This window comes from Staurois parvus, unplaced genomic scaffold (assembly GCF_062004578.1).
Source record: "Staurois parvus isolate SC_StPar_1 unplaced genomic scaffold, SC_StPar_1.0 ptg000439l, whole genome shotgun sequence".
NCBI classification, from domain to species: domain Eukaryota; kingdom Metazoa; phylum Chordata; class Amphibia; order Anura; family Ranidae; genus Staurois; species Staurois parvus.
In genome coordinates, this window is record NW_028318235.1 from 7,647,743 (window position 1) to 7,661,966 (window position 14,224).

A 14,224-nucleotide genomic window follows, 5' to 3' on the forward strand; every position below is an offset into this window, starting at 1 on the left:
CTCCGTACTATGTTTCACATGGACATTAAGCGTAACCCATATGAAGCGCTTTTATTTAAACCATTAGTGAGCCTACTTCGTCCCAAACGGCAGCTGGCATCACACCTGTTTATGGCTACCAAGCTGACAATCACGAAGGCTTGGAAGACTCCCCTCCTCAGCTATGAGGCTGTCAAAAACCGGATGAACTTCAGAATGGTTAACGAAAAACTGATGGCTATACTGCTAGACACCCACACAAAATTCCTGCAGGCATGGCGTCCCTGGCTTGATATAGCCCAACCATCGAGATTCGACCAGTCCCTTTTGTCGATATAACATTTACATATTCGTTTATTTTTCTTTTTTTTTTTTCTGTTACGATCCCCCTGGAGCCCTTTTTGTTTTCGGCTCCTTACTCATCGTTCCTCTCTTTCCTTTGGTCTAGTCTGTCTCTCTGCTATTTGTATGTGATTGTGATTATTGCTTTGAGTGCCGCACCAGCAATACTATATCCTTACACTGGACTCCATCGGGAGCCATGCGTGTGGAATGCCTATCTGCGTTTAGAGAGGCTCCATCTCATATCTTCTTTGCTTTTTGTACGCGGATATAGTGACAATTTTTCCTTAGAGTTTATATTGACATCGGTCTTTAAATGTTTACCATTTTTGCAACTTATTGTTTTTTTCCCTTTTTTTGTGTTCTCTTTTTTCTGTACCCGGCACTTAATTATGTAGTTTATTTCTGTCTCTCCATCAGTACATATTCTGTAATATTCGAATACCCTGTATGTTTTATTCCTGTTGATCAATGCATCTGTTTTTGACTGTTTCTCTGCTCCTATCTATTCTATAATAAAATTCTTTGTAAAGCAAAAAGTAACCTATTTTCTTTGTATTTCTTCCTTTGAGTTAAATACCTGGTATTCCTGCTAGTTCCTTGGTTTTCTCATCTTAAACTGACCACTGCCTGCACAGCCATTCAGTGGCAAGATCAGTGTACTGCTGTTTCTCGTCCCTCACCTCTCTATACTTCTTATGCAGCTGAGAACAGAGGATATGTGAAAAAACATTATAAAAACCTTTTCTTTTTTTAATAACTACACAAAATGTTTTGCCTTTCATTTCTATTATAAACTGAAAGCGTAGTTTTACAAGGTGAGGGTTCATATATACTTTGAGCAGTTTGCTAACTGTCAACCAAACATTAGAAGATAGGAACCATGCACCAAAGTTAACACTTCAACACTCTGGACTTTAGCCACCTGAGGTAAACTATAATAGACCGCTTGCCATACACACTAGCAACTAAACAAGAAAAAAAAAAAAAAAATCAATATCTGATAGCTTGTCCAACGAATGGATCACACTTTGGAGTTTGTACAAGTGCAATACTACAATAAAACTGTAGAGATGAAATACAAAAAAGTTATTGCTGACCTTTCTTTCTGAAATATTGAAGTCAATGACCCAGAACAAGTATAAAGATCAGAAGTTCTAACTTTTTTTTCCTGTATACTTGGTTATAAGTAGTGAAATCAACGATAGCCCGACAACCAATATTCACTGTAGGTAGTCAGCAATAGCAGTTCCCCATTACTCCCAGCAACTGTACAGCATAGCAGCAAATATGAATGACTCTGGCATCTAGCTACGTTGATTTAAGGGGAACCTTGCAATAGAAATGCAAGGTCCGCTTACACTGTCCAAGCCCTCCCCCCCCCGTAGCAATTGTGCACACAGAGATGGATGCGAACCTCCATCTTGTATAATTTTCTACTCCCAAATCAGATTCTTCCGTTATCCCCCCTCCCTCTCTGTTGAGTGACATGTGGTCTGTTTGATGCAGAGATCAAAGGCATCAAGGCCTAGCGGGAGAGCTCATGGCTATAAACCCCAATTAGCCTGGCCCCCAGATGCCTGCGAGACTCTGCTTGGAGAAGGATTGTAAAACCATAAACCAAGTCCTTCACTGAGCTCAAAGACATTCTAGGTAGTCGTAAAACGGACTCACATTTAAATATCCCCTTTTACCCTATGATTATATATCTTGGACTATGGAAGGCGTACATAAAAACCCGGGCATATATTCACATCGGTCTCGTTAATACAAATCGTCTGATATATTACATCCCCTAGCTGGCATCAACAGGAGAGCAGGAAATGATATCTCCTTAACCATCCCAGCAGGTATGTCATATTTCATACCTAGACGTTCAGCAGATGATTCTGTATATTAATCTACTAGTGACAAGGCTGCTAAATGCACCGAGAGTAAGTTATTAACCATAGTATAATTTGGGAGGGCTTTGGTCAGAGCCTGAGCTTCCCGCCTACAACTCCCTCCCCAAATGAGGTGATTGATACTCTGCTTCAAGGAGACACCCTGCTGAGTTGCTAGAAAAGTTATGCTTGGAGCAGAAAGCTAAGCTAAGCTGAGTGGAGCTAAGTTGAAGATTCTCCCTTGTAACATCGGAACCAACTTTGGGAGAAGGCACCCTTATGGCTCAAGAAACTTGAAAGCTGCCTAAACCAACGCTTTTGGCAATCTATCTTCCTTTAGGTTATCGCTATATATATATATATATATATATATATATATATATATATATATATATATATATATATATACACACATACATACATACATACATACATACACACATACATATACACATACATACATACACATACACACACATACACCATCTTTTTCTGTAAATATTTTTATTGCACCCTTTTGACCATTTAGTAATAAATCTTACTTTCTGAAAGTGTTGAACGGTTTCTAAAGCTCTTTAATGCAGACTAAGAACCCGTCTCTGAAGAGCGCTGTGTATGTTTAAACCTCTGCCTGCGGTGACAGTGGTATACAGACGATTTTTTCAACCATCATAGTGTTATTGCTGATATTGCCGAGTTTCCTCTCTCTGTACAAAAAGGAGGTGGTGGCAGTGTAAAGGGTTAATTGCGTAATTAACCTGACCCAGTAACAATCGCTCCCAGGCTGCCTACACAGATTATGGTCCATTAGCTGGAAAATTTTTGTGCAGGGTGCAGCTGGGCGTGGCATTGTTACGCACGTGACAGCGCGGTTTTAGATTGGCTAGTCCTTCGGTCACGAGTTTTGGTGAGGATGTTTTATATTCACTTCACTCCCTTATTTTATCCTGCATCAGCTAGGCGATAAAGATGTCCTACTCCTGGCTAGATTCCTGGGAAATACAGAGCAGCCAAAATATTGTGAATAGACACTCTTGCGATAGTCTGTTTCCTTGCAAGATTTGGCCTGCTCTGCATTCCTGAGGAATGTTCCAGGAAGGACTGTGACATCATGCCCCTCAATGCAAAAGATGGGGGTAAGGAAAGTATAAATCTAACTTTCTGGTTTATTTACCAGGTAATAGGTGATCTATAAGGAAGGGGACTTGAGCAATTTAAGCAGACCTTGCATCTTACTACAATACATGTCCCCGCAACTACAGCTGGATAGCACGAGAAGCAACTGAGCAGAAAGGCCATACATTCAAATGAGCAACAGATAACTTCAATTTCTGTGGCAGATCTTTAATTGACTTCAATTGAAATTTTCCTAGCAGCAACATCACTAAGGATAGGTTCACATTACTGTGTGCCGGGAAGGCATGCAATATCGCTCACAATTTCAACATGCAGAGAAATGCGCTGCTTTTTAGAAGAAGCACGAGGTCGCACAACATCATGCAGTTCAGTGCAGCACAATTTATTAAAGGGGGGGGGGCAGAAAAAACCCTTAAAATGACTTGGCTGACCTACACTCAGCATGCAGCCAAACAGATGTTAGCTGAGGCATAGAACAGCAATTTTGTAACTGTCTTGTTTCATATTTTCACTATAGCTGCTAACAATGAATCACACACTTTTTTTTTTTTAATATCTTTGTGCATGTCCAGTTAAAACTTATTGTTTTTGTTTTGGATGGAGTGGGAAAGGGTTAAACACCCATCAGGTTTCACTGCTATCTGGAAGTTCATTAGGACTCATGCACACTTGCAGCCAGAGGGTGGTAACAATAGGGTGCTGAGCCACAGTTTACTGCACCCCTTAACCCAAACACTGCGGCCAGAGGAGGTTGCTCAAATGCAGCAACCACAATCCTTTGCTTTGATGCCATTGCAAAAATTATACCCTCACTCCCTGTTTCACCAAACCATAAGTCTATGTAGGGGAAAACAGACAGCAATAAATGGTTTGCGCTGCAAGATTTAGCCTCACTTACTGTCTGGTTAAACTGTTATCAGCACTGCAAGAAGCAAGAGGAAACCACTCTAATGAAGTCACAAGAAGCAGTAAAATCCAACAGTGGTTCCATCCCTTCCCCACTACTGAAAACTAAAACTTTTTGCCTGGACATAAGATTTACTACAAGTCGGTGACTATATTAATGCAGGCCATAGACAGTTTGAAAATCTGCCGATTTTCGCACCATTAGTGGGTTATTTGGTCGGCCGTTTTGGTACATTTTTTTTTTTAAAGTGGTAAAGTTGAAAAATTTGCGGCCGATTTGGAGGAGGGAGGAGGAGAATTCCAGTCCGCTATTATATTTTATATGAAAAGTCTTGTGGTTGCAACAATGTATCTATTTGTATCCGAATAAAAACAACATCTGTATCCGAAATTGATACAAATGGATACATTGCTGCAACCGCAAGACTTTTTCATGTAAAATATAATAGTGGAGCTCTCTGCAAGGGACAGAAGTAAAAATGCCGGCTGTAGACGGGATGAAAACCGGACAATTTTTTTTTTTACTGTTGGTGGTAACGTCGGTCCATTGAACGCCCCACAGATGACAAAGTGCACGTAGCACTTTAGGCTGCTTTCACACTGGTTCACCTCAAAAACGCTTGAAAAAATGATTAGCGTTTTTGGAGTGTTTTTCAAGTGGAACATCCGGGACATGTGACTGACTTGTGTAGCTCAAATTGTACTGATTTGCACGTTTGAATTCACTAAAAAAACCCGCTACTAAAATACAAGTTATTTTATCAAGTCATGTGGTATTTTAGTAGTGAAAACCATTTGTTAATGTTTCAGCTGTCAGTGAGGTTCCCCACTGACAGCTGAATGCAGGGGTGTGGAAATTTGTGAAAAAAATACTTGTCCAGGGACTAAGTCGGGGTCCCAATCTACTTGCCCCTCATGACAATCCACTAGTCAAGATTAAAAAAAAAAAAAATTTACCAAAACCCTATTTAAACCACTTCCAGACCAGACACTTTTACCCCCTTCCTGACCAGGGCAATTTTCAGCTTTCAGCACTATCACACTTTGAATGACAATTGCGCGGTCATGCAACACTGTACCCAAATGAATTTTTTACCATTTTTTTGAGACAGATAAAGCTTTATTTTGGTGGTATTTATTCACCGCTGGGATTTTTATTTTTTTTGCTATTTAAATGAAAAAGTCCAAAAATTTTGAAAAAAAGTGTTTGTTATAAAATTTTGCAAATAAATAATATTTCATCATAAATCTTTACCAAAATGTATTCCGTTATCTTTAGTAAAAAAAAAAAAAAAAAAAAAAAAAAATACAAAAATTAGTTTATAACCAAAAATTATAATTTTTAAACTTTTTTATTATATTATTTTTTTTACATACTGTCACCCTAGCAGTACAGTGTCACCATGGTACTACTGTACACTGTACTACTTTTTTTACACTGATTGCTTTTACACCCATATAGGATGTAAAAGCTATCATTTCTCTTTCTCTCTGTGTGCATTCTTGCACTGATTGAGAAGTACTGAGTGAGCTGTGATTAGTCACAGCTTGTCACATGGTACAAGGCTGTTGTGAATAGCCTTGTACCATGTGACCTGTGATCATTCACACGTAGTAAGCAATGATGTCACAAGTGACATCTTGCTTACTACTTTGCATGTGATCACTCATTGGCCAATCAGTGATCACATGATCGGGACCTCGTACAGAGGTCCCGTTCGACGATCGGTGTTTCACTGTGTCTGGAGGACACAGCGGGCACCGGATCGCGGTGCTGCGCGCTCCGAGGGAGCGTGCACAAGCAGGGTGCGGGGAGGCCGTTTATAAACGGCCACCCGACCCTGCACTGCCACCGTCTAGCAGTTTATATACAACGGCCGGCCGGGAAGTGGTTAAATCACAGGTGATTTTAGGAATGTCTGGGGCTTTTAAAAACAAAACAGGCTTTATGGCGACGTAAACGTGTAATATTTTTAACATTGTACGATTATTAAACAAGATTTATATAGCGCCAACAGTTTGCTCAGCGATTTACAATATAACGGGAGACAATACAGCAACAATACAGTTCAATACAAGAGGGTTAGGAGGGCCCTGCTCCTTGGAGCTTACAATCTAAGAGGGAGGGGCTAGTGGTACAAAAGGTTGCGCAGTTTATCTCTTCCTACCCTCCCTGCCTGTCTCCAGCACAACACTCTGGGACTGGCAGGGAGTGGAGAGACCTTGCAGTGGGATGAACGACTGGCTGCTCCTCAAGAGAGGGTGGAGCAGGGCTTATCCATTATCCCTTTCGCTGCCAGAGCCGTTCTTGCGTTTTTTGCCCAAGTTTAAAAAATCATTTTACGCCTGAAGATTACATAAAGCTCCCAAACATGATATATTTTCTGAAAGCAGACACCCTAGAGAATAAAATAGTGGTAGTTCTAATTTTTTATGTCGCATGATTTTTCCGCAAAATTTGTAAAAAATACAAGTTAATTTTAAGGCACAAATGAGCAATAAATGAAGCTTTTTTTTGTAAAATATAAAGGATGAGTAAATAGATATCCAACTTGTCAAACCTTAAATTTGTGTGCGCTCGTGAAATAGCAACGAACTTCAATACGCTCTATTTTCTATAGGTCGACACTTTTAAAAGCTCCTTATACACCATGTTCCAAATTATTATGCAAATGATATTTTTCTCATTTACCTAAATAATTGATGTAAATAACAGTCAGCATAATTCTCATGTTATCAACTATTAAGAGTACAATTCACATTTTATTGAACAAACCTCCTAATAACAGTATTTTTTTTAAACATAAAAAACTTACAATGCACTGTTCCAAATTATTACGCACAGTAAGTTTCAAAACACTTTATAGGTTGTAAAGAACTGAAAATGGTCATTTGTTGTGTTTGCAGCATATTTACTGAAATCAAAAGCAATTTCAATCAAACTTTTGAACTACAATTTAACTTTTTAAACATTTTAACAGGTCACGTTACATTGTAACATAGGACCCCATATTTGATAGCAGCTTCACAAATCTTGCATCCATTAAATTTGTGAGTTTTTGGACAGTTTCTGCTTGAATTTGTTTGCAAGATGTCAGAATTGCCTCCCAGAGCTGCTGTTTGGATGTAAACTGCCTCCCACCCTCATAGATCTTTTGCTTGAGGATGCTCCCAAGGTTCTCAATAGGATTGAGGTCAGGGGAGGATGGAGGCCACACCATGATTTTCTCTCCTTTTATCCCCATAACAGCCATTGATGCAGAGGTATTCTTTGCAGCATGAGATGGTGCATTGTCATCCACCTTCGGGGACCCTAAAGGGGCGACCAGCTCTGTTCCCATGATTCCGGCCCAAAACATGACTCCATCACCACCATCTTGCTGACGTCGCAGCCTTGTTGGAACAGGGTGGCCGTCCACCAACCATCCACTACTCTATCCATCTGGACCATAAAGGGTTGCACGGCACTCATCAGTGAACAGGACTGTTTGAAAATTAGTCTTCATGTATTTTTCTGCCCAATGCAGCCGTTTCTGCTTGTGAGCATTGGTTAGTGGTGGCCAAATAGAAGGTTTATGCACAGTTGCAAGACTCTGGAGGACTCTACACCTTGATGTCCGTGGGACCCCAGAGGCACCAGCAGCTTCAAAATATCTGTTTGCTGCTATGTAATGGTATTTTAGCAGCTGCTCTCTTGACCCGATGCATGGATCTGGCAGAAATCTTCTTCAATGTGCCTTTATCTGCACGAACCCGTCTGTGCTCTGAATCAGCCACAAATCTCTTAATAGTGCGATGATCACGCTTAAGCTTTCCTGAAATATCTAATGTTTTCATACCTCGTCCAAGGCATTGAACTATTTTATTCTTTTCGGCAGCACAGAGGTGCTTTTTCTTCCCCATATTGCTTGAAAATGGTGCTCTGCTAAATAATGTGGAACACCGTCCTTTAGTAGTTTTTCCTTAAATTGGGCTCACCGGCCAATCTAATTATCACAGGTGTCCGAGATTGTTTTCAGTGATCAAAAGAGCCCTGACACATAATGCCATCCATGAGTTAAACTGAAAAACAAAATATTTCATCTTTGTGACACTTAAATAGAATTTGCATAATAATTTGGAACATGGTGTAGGTCACCAGTTTAGCGTTACAGAGGAGGTCTGGTGCTAGAGTTGTTGCTCTTTCTGGCGTGTGCGGTGATGTGTATTGCAATCGACGGTTTCATACGTGTGCTTTTATATTTGTATGTGCGTATATGTGGGGGTTGGGGCCTAATTATTGGGGGGGGGATGGTATGTGCATAGGTGTCACTTTAATTTTTTATAATTAAAAAAAAAAAACAAAAAAAACCTCTAACCTTTTTCTCATTACATTGCAAATATCACGAAGGGTTGTGAGGAAGAGGCCCTTGTCCCCATCAACATGCACTCCCCATGTTGAGGGCATATGGCCTGGTATGGTTCGGGGCCCCCCCCCCCCCTTTTCCTGACCTGCCGGGCTGCTCGGATAAGGGTCTTGTATTGATTTTACGGAGGAAAATCCACGCCATTTTTTGGGAGGGCGTGGGGATTCCCCTCAAAATCCATCCAAACAATATTATTTTTTAAATTGCTGGCAATTCTCTCTTTTCCAGTTAGCAGTCAGTGGAGAACCCCACTGACAGCTCAAACAGTCAGATCTTTCCACAAATGCGGTGCATTGTTGAGGCGTTTACCATTCATTTAAATGGGAAGAGGCTTTTTTTAAACTCCCCAAACATGCCTCAATGATGCTGCAAGCGGGAGTTTTTAATAATGCACCGCAATGTCTCAGTGTGAAAGCATACATAGATATACATTCACATACATAGGGAAGAAGTTTTCTTGAGCTTTTCAGGCTTTTTTTTTTTTTTTTTAAACACAAAAATGCTTCAAAAACTCCTCAGTGTGAAAGCAGCCTTAGTCCATCTTTCTATGTGGTCTCCAAGTCAAGCTAATGTGGTAGTCAGAGTACCACACTCCTCCACTGATGTCAGACCACACAACTAGCAAGAAGGCAAGTAACGAACGTGGCTGCCAGGCATGCAGACCTGTACAGCATCTTGGTAGCAGGATGCTGTTGGCCAGGTCAGTACAGCTTCTTTAGTTCACAAGATGCTGTTGGCCAGGCCAACACAGCTGTCTTGGTTAGCTGTTAGGATGCTGGTGGCTGCCAGCATCCTAGAAACCAAAAATGCTATGCAGTCAGAAAGCCTGAACCCTGACGGCAAAAGAGAAAGAATTTGTTAATTGGTTGGTTTTAGTAGTGGTACTGCCCTCCAAAAGCAAGAGTAAAATGTGTGCTGCAGCTGCAAAGCATTGCGGCTTATATACAACCCTATGTACCTGTTTCAGTGCCTTAAAGGAAAAGATTGGAGTAAAAAAACAAAACATGAATCAACTAAATGCTGCAGTTGTCCCCTGCTGGGCTGTAAGCCCAAGAACCAATCACTCAATTCTTGGTCTGCTCAGAGTGGAGAGCAGCGACTGTTACCACTCTCCGCTTTGCACCTCAGTGTTCACTGGAGCGCTGAACTGGAGGGGGTGCCAGATGGTTTAGGCTCTCAGGCATGTTCTAAAAGCCAGAGCCAGCTGTCAATCAGGCAGATCGGTGAATCCTGATAATATGGTCTGGATCCTTCCAAAACCTTTAGCGATTCTGTGCAGTCAGCCGACGGTGAGTCACTGTTTTCTTCTACCATTTGGTCTACTATTTTACCTGTTTAAGTAGAAAACTGGCAGATAACCAATAAATTAATGGAGAAGCGAGGGATTTAAAAAAAAAAAAAAAAAGCCACCCATACTCCTTTCCATGCTGCAGCTGTCCCACGTCGGCTCTAGGAGCTTGAGAACTGGGCAATGACAAGACCGCTGATCGCTCAGTTCAGTCTGTGCAGACTAGAGAGAAGCGAGGATCAGTCACCATTCTCTGTATTGCTCCTTCAGCGCCAAGCTGGAGAGGGGGCAGGCGCAGCTGGCTCTGACTCAGCACAGTAAGAGCTGGACGAAGATGTCAATAAGGCGATATTGAAGGGATCCTTCCCGATCCTGGTACAGCTCTGCTGCAACTCAGTTTACATCCCACAGAAGACTGTGAGCAGGTATGTATTTTAGTGCAGAAGAGAAATTGCATGTCTATTCTGTGTTAATAACCTTTCCGCTCAGTCTGTTGTACAATACCGTCCATTCAACTTTAAAAACAATTCTGTTTGCGATTCTAGAGTCGCAGCAAAATCTGGGAAATTCTTGCGGTGCCTTTGTTTCTTAATGCTTTGTGCATATTTCATGTCTGGGGTTTATAACCATTTTAAGGCCTCATTCACACCATAAATGCAGAAAAACTGATGGGAACTAGCGCACAGATTTCATTTGCACAGACATCAGTTTTCATGTGTCAATGAGTTTTATACATGTTGCAAATTCCTGCACAAAAAAAAATCTGCACGTGATACTAATACTGTGGTGTGAACAGGGCACATAGAGAATTGATTCTGTTGTGCCCTTGCAGAGCGCATACAGAAAAACTGACTTCTCTGCATCATGGTATGAACGAGGCCTTAGGCAGAACTAAGCCCTTCATTCCTTTTCAGCCAAGGAAGCTGCCACCTTAGCCTCGGTTTGATCTGCAACTGCCATGGTATGCACACGTGATCAGCTATGACACCAGCCATTTGATGGTTTGACACTTTGAGGACACAAGCAAATGTGATAGTTAGCATTCAAGGGTTTTGTTTTTTTTAAAGCGGAATTAAATCCATTGATTTAACGGTTTCAAAAAACTGTTCCATCCTTGTCACATTTGCTTGTGTTCTCAACCAAAACGGTCAAGCCATCATTTTGCTGGAGTCATAACTGATCACATGCGCAGCATCAAGGCAATTTCAGATCAAACAAAAGCTAAGATGGCAACTTCCTTGACTGAAAAGGATAGGAGGGTCTAGTTCTGCTTTATGTCTGTTGTAAACCTCAGACATGAAATATGGGCAAAGCGGTAAGAAACAAAAATCACCGCAAGATTGTCCCAGATTTTGCTGCAACTCTGGAATCTCAAACAGAAACGTGCAATTCTGCCCACAATTTTGGTACACTTAGGCATAGGCATAGGCACAGTTAACACATGAGCATACTGGAAATGCACGATTCTGCCCATGATTGCAGATTTGCAGCAAAAAGTGTGATGCACTTGTGGTGCCATTATTTCTTAACCATATCAATATTAATGGCATCAGAAATGCTGTGCGATTTTACTGTGACTGCCATGCGACAAAATGCACAAAAGCTCTGCAAAACATGCAATGCCCAAACGCACCTGGCCCGCTACCAAAATTTGGCTTCTGAGCGTCTTTGGCATGTTTTTTTGAGCCAAGGGAGGCCCATTCAAAGCAAATTGTGTCAGTCCAAAAACGAGCAAAAAAATGTGACGCTGCAGCATCGCTCAGGTGTGCCATTTCTGTCTGCTGCTTCATTCCTCTGCAGGAGTTGCTTTCTGACAAAAAAAAAAAAAAAAAGTGACGGGAAGTAGCTCCAGCACACAGCCTGTGATTGACAGCCTCAGCTCTGTTCCTATGAGCTATGTGAAGGAGGGGGGGGGGGGGTCTCTTCCCCCCAATCAACTCTCAGATTTCTTCACTGAGATCTGCAGAGTGTAATTTCTTCTGACAGCTCAGGAGAACCTTATAAATTCTGGACTTTGAACAGATGTGGAGAAGGGTTACAGACAAACAGGTAGAACTTTAGTAGGATTTATTTAGTCTCTGTTTATCACCTGAGGATAGTCACTTTACAGGGTATATGCAAGGGTTTACAACCACTTTAAGGGCTGCGGTAAAACCCTCAACTCAAGTGCCTAGTTTTACCAACCCACGATGTAAGTGAGCCATTAGGGACATACCCAGGTCTATTGTCTAAAGCAGTGATCTCCAAACTGCAGGCCTTTGCTCGCCTTTCTCTGGCCCTTGGGGCACTTCTCCCACAGATACGAGACACCATCTCCCACCGGCACCAACGATGGGGCACCGTCACTCCCACCGCCACCAACAACAGGGTGCTTTTCCTCCCCCTAATACAAAAGAAGCATTGTTTACTCCCACTGATACCAGAACATTTTCTACTGCCACTGGCTACAGTCCGGCCCCCTAAAAAGCCTGAAGGACAGTAAACTGGCCTTTTGTTTAGAAAGTTTGAAGACCCCTGATCTAAAGGACTTCCATAAAGGCAGAGGCCTGGTCACTCCATACACCACCCCACAGACTTGTAATAAGCCTACCAATACAAATTGCCTACATATGGACTCGTAGATGAGGATCACTCTGTAGGATCCAGGCCAAGCAGCATAGAAGCTGGGATGAGTTAGACGTTGGAGGCACTCTGGTGGTGGCAGCCAGGCCAGGTCAGTGTCCAGCAGGCAGACATAGAGGGTTCTGGAATGTGGACATTACCACACAGCCTTATAAGGAGCTCTGCCAAGTCCTACAGCAATAGGGAAGAGCCCCTAACAGGGGACTAGGAGCCCCCACATTCCCCAGTCCCACATTCCAGCAGTACAGAACATAAACATGCCACACACAGCTGTGAGCCCCCCTGAAGAAGAGGTTACTCAACTCCTGCCCGTCCAGAGACCACCCCGCCCCACGTACCTGGCAGTTCTGGTAGCTCTCAAATGCCCGTAGGGCGCTGTCGGTGAGCTTGACGTGGTAGACAGAAACCCTCCCTCCGACCCTTCCACAAGACAGCCCGTAACTCCGCTCCTCCTTCAGCGCCGCCATCTTAACAACACCATTCCTACCACCACCACTGCTCACCCAACGCGCTCCGCCTCCTTCATTACATTTTTAAGCGCCCTTTGCAATTGGCTGCAGAGACTGTCCTTTCCCCTAAGTGCCCAATGATCACCTTCTTCTGACGCTTCGGGCCCGCTTAACGCCGATTGGTTTCAGTGAGCGGAAGAGGGCGTGGCCTTCCTGTTCCGTTTATTGTGGTCTGGCTGAGCTCCTGTTATAGGAATGATTGGTGGACGACAGAACGCTAGCTGTTAGTTCCGCCCTTCCAGGGAACTTCGAGCATGATTGGCGGAAAGGGAGCGGAGCAGGGCGTGGCCTTATCGCAGAGGATCGCTTCGTTGAAGGGGCGGGCTATGCAAATAAAAACATGTGAAGCCTGACAGATGAGAGATCAGCTGGCTCGTAGCGTCAGGAATGTGCTCAGGGAAACAGCACGCCAGTTCGTTTAACTACTTCATGAAAGGAAAATGGGGGAAAGCAAGAGATTTCAGGGGCCAGGACTAAACAGTGATCTTTGAAGACTTGTCTCCAGGCAGATGAGAAGTGCAGCCTTGTGTGCTTAGTGTTACCAAACCCTCAACAGTAAATTCAGTCTCTATAAACAGTAAAGCATACTTGTTAAACTCACTGTGGAACCTAAGGGGTTAATCCTCAGCATTGTGTAAAAAGGATATTTGATCCTGGCTTTTCTGATCCTCCCCTTCCAGTACCACCCCTCTTAACTCCTGATAAGACAGATCATGTGGATACACTGCTCAGTTTGGTGTGCATTGCTAGAGATGTTTTTTTTTTCTCTTGGGAAAGTGCTGTTGAGACCAGGAGTGGACTATGCAGAAAGAGAAATGATCATCCAGTTCAGCAGTCTGGATTCAGTGGCAGCTTTGGTCTAGAGGGCAGAAGCTTGCAGAAATATGTTTTAATTGTTAATAGGGACAGTGTCAGTAAATGACCATAGCTCAGGTAGGCCTAATATCCTTAGAGACACATCAGGGGCCTGTTAAAAGTGTTCTGGAACAGCTCCTCAGCACAGACTCTATGCCAAGGCTGAAAAATGAGACGTCGAGCAACAGAGCATTCAGTTTCTTGGCTTGATCATTTCAACAGTTGGTATTAGAATGGATCCAAAGAAAGTGTTAGCAATTCTGGAATGGCCAACTCCCACAGCTAAGAAAGGAATTC

The 14,224-nt window shown here is 42.5% G+C and overlaps 1 protein-coding gene across 3 annotated transcripts in view; it reads right to left on the reverse strand.

The window, feature by feature from the left end:
* The window catches only part of ELL (elongation factor for RNA polymerase II), a 156,448-nt gene extending 143,299 nt beyond the window's left edge, over positions 1–13,149 (reverse strand). Inside the window, exons 1-2 of one of the 3 annotated variants that reach the window (XM_089687911.1) lie at positions 12,902–13,037; positions 11,575–11,751 (exon numbers count right to left, since the gene is read on the reverse strand). In XM_089687911.1, the coding sequence (XP_089544037.1) occupies positions 11,575–11,697 (123 nt within the window). In that variant the 5' untranslated portion in view covers positions 11,698–11,751; positions 12,902–13,037. Of the gene's footprint in view, positions 1–11,574; positions 11,752–12,901 lie in introns of all 3 variants that reach the window. The other 2 variants (XM_089687910.1, XM_089687909.1) reach the window with 2 other exon arrangements.
* Between the last annotated feature and the right edge of the window lie 1,075 nt (positions 13,150–14,224).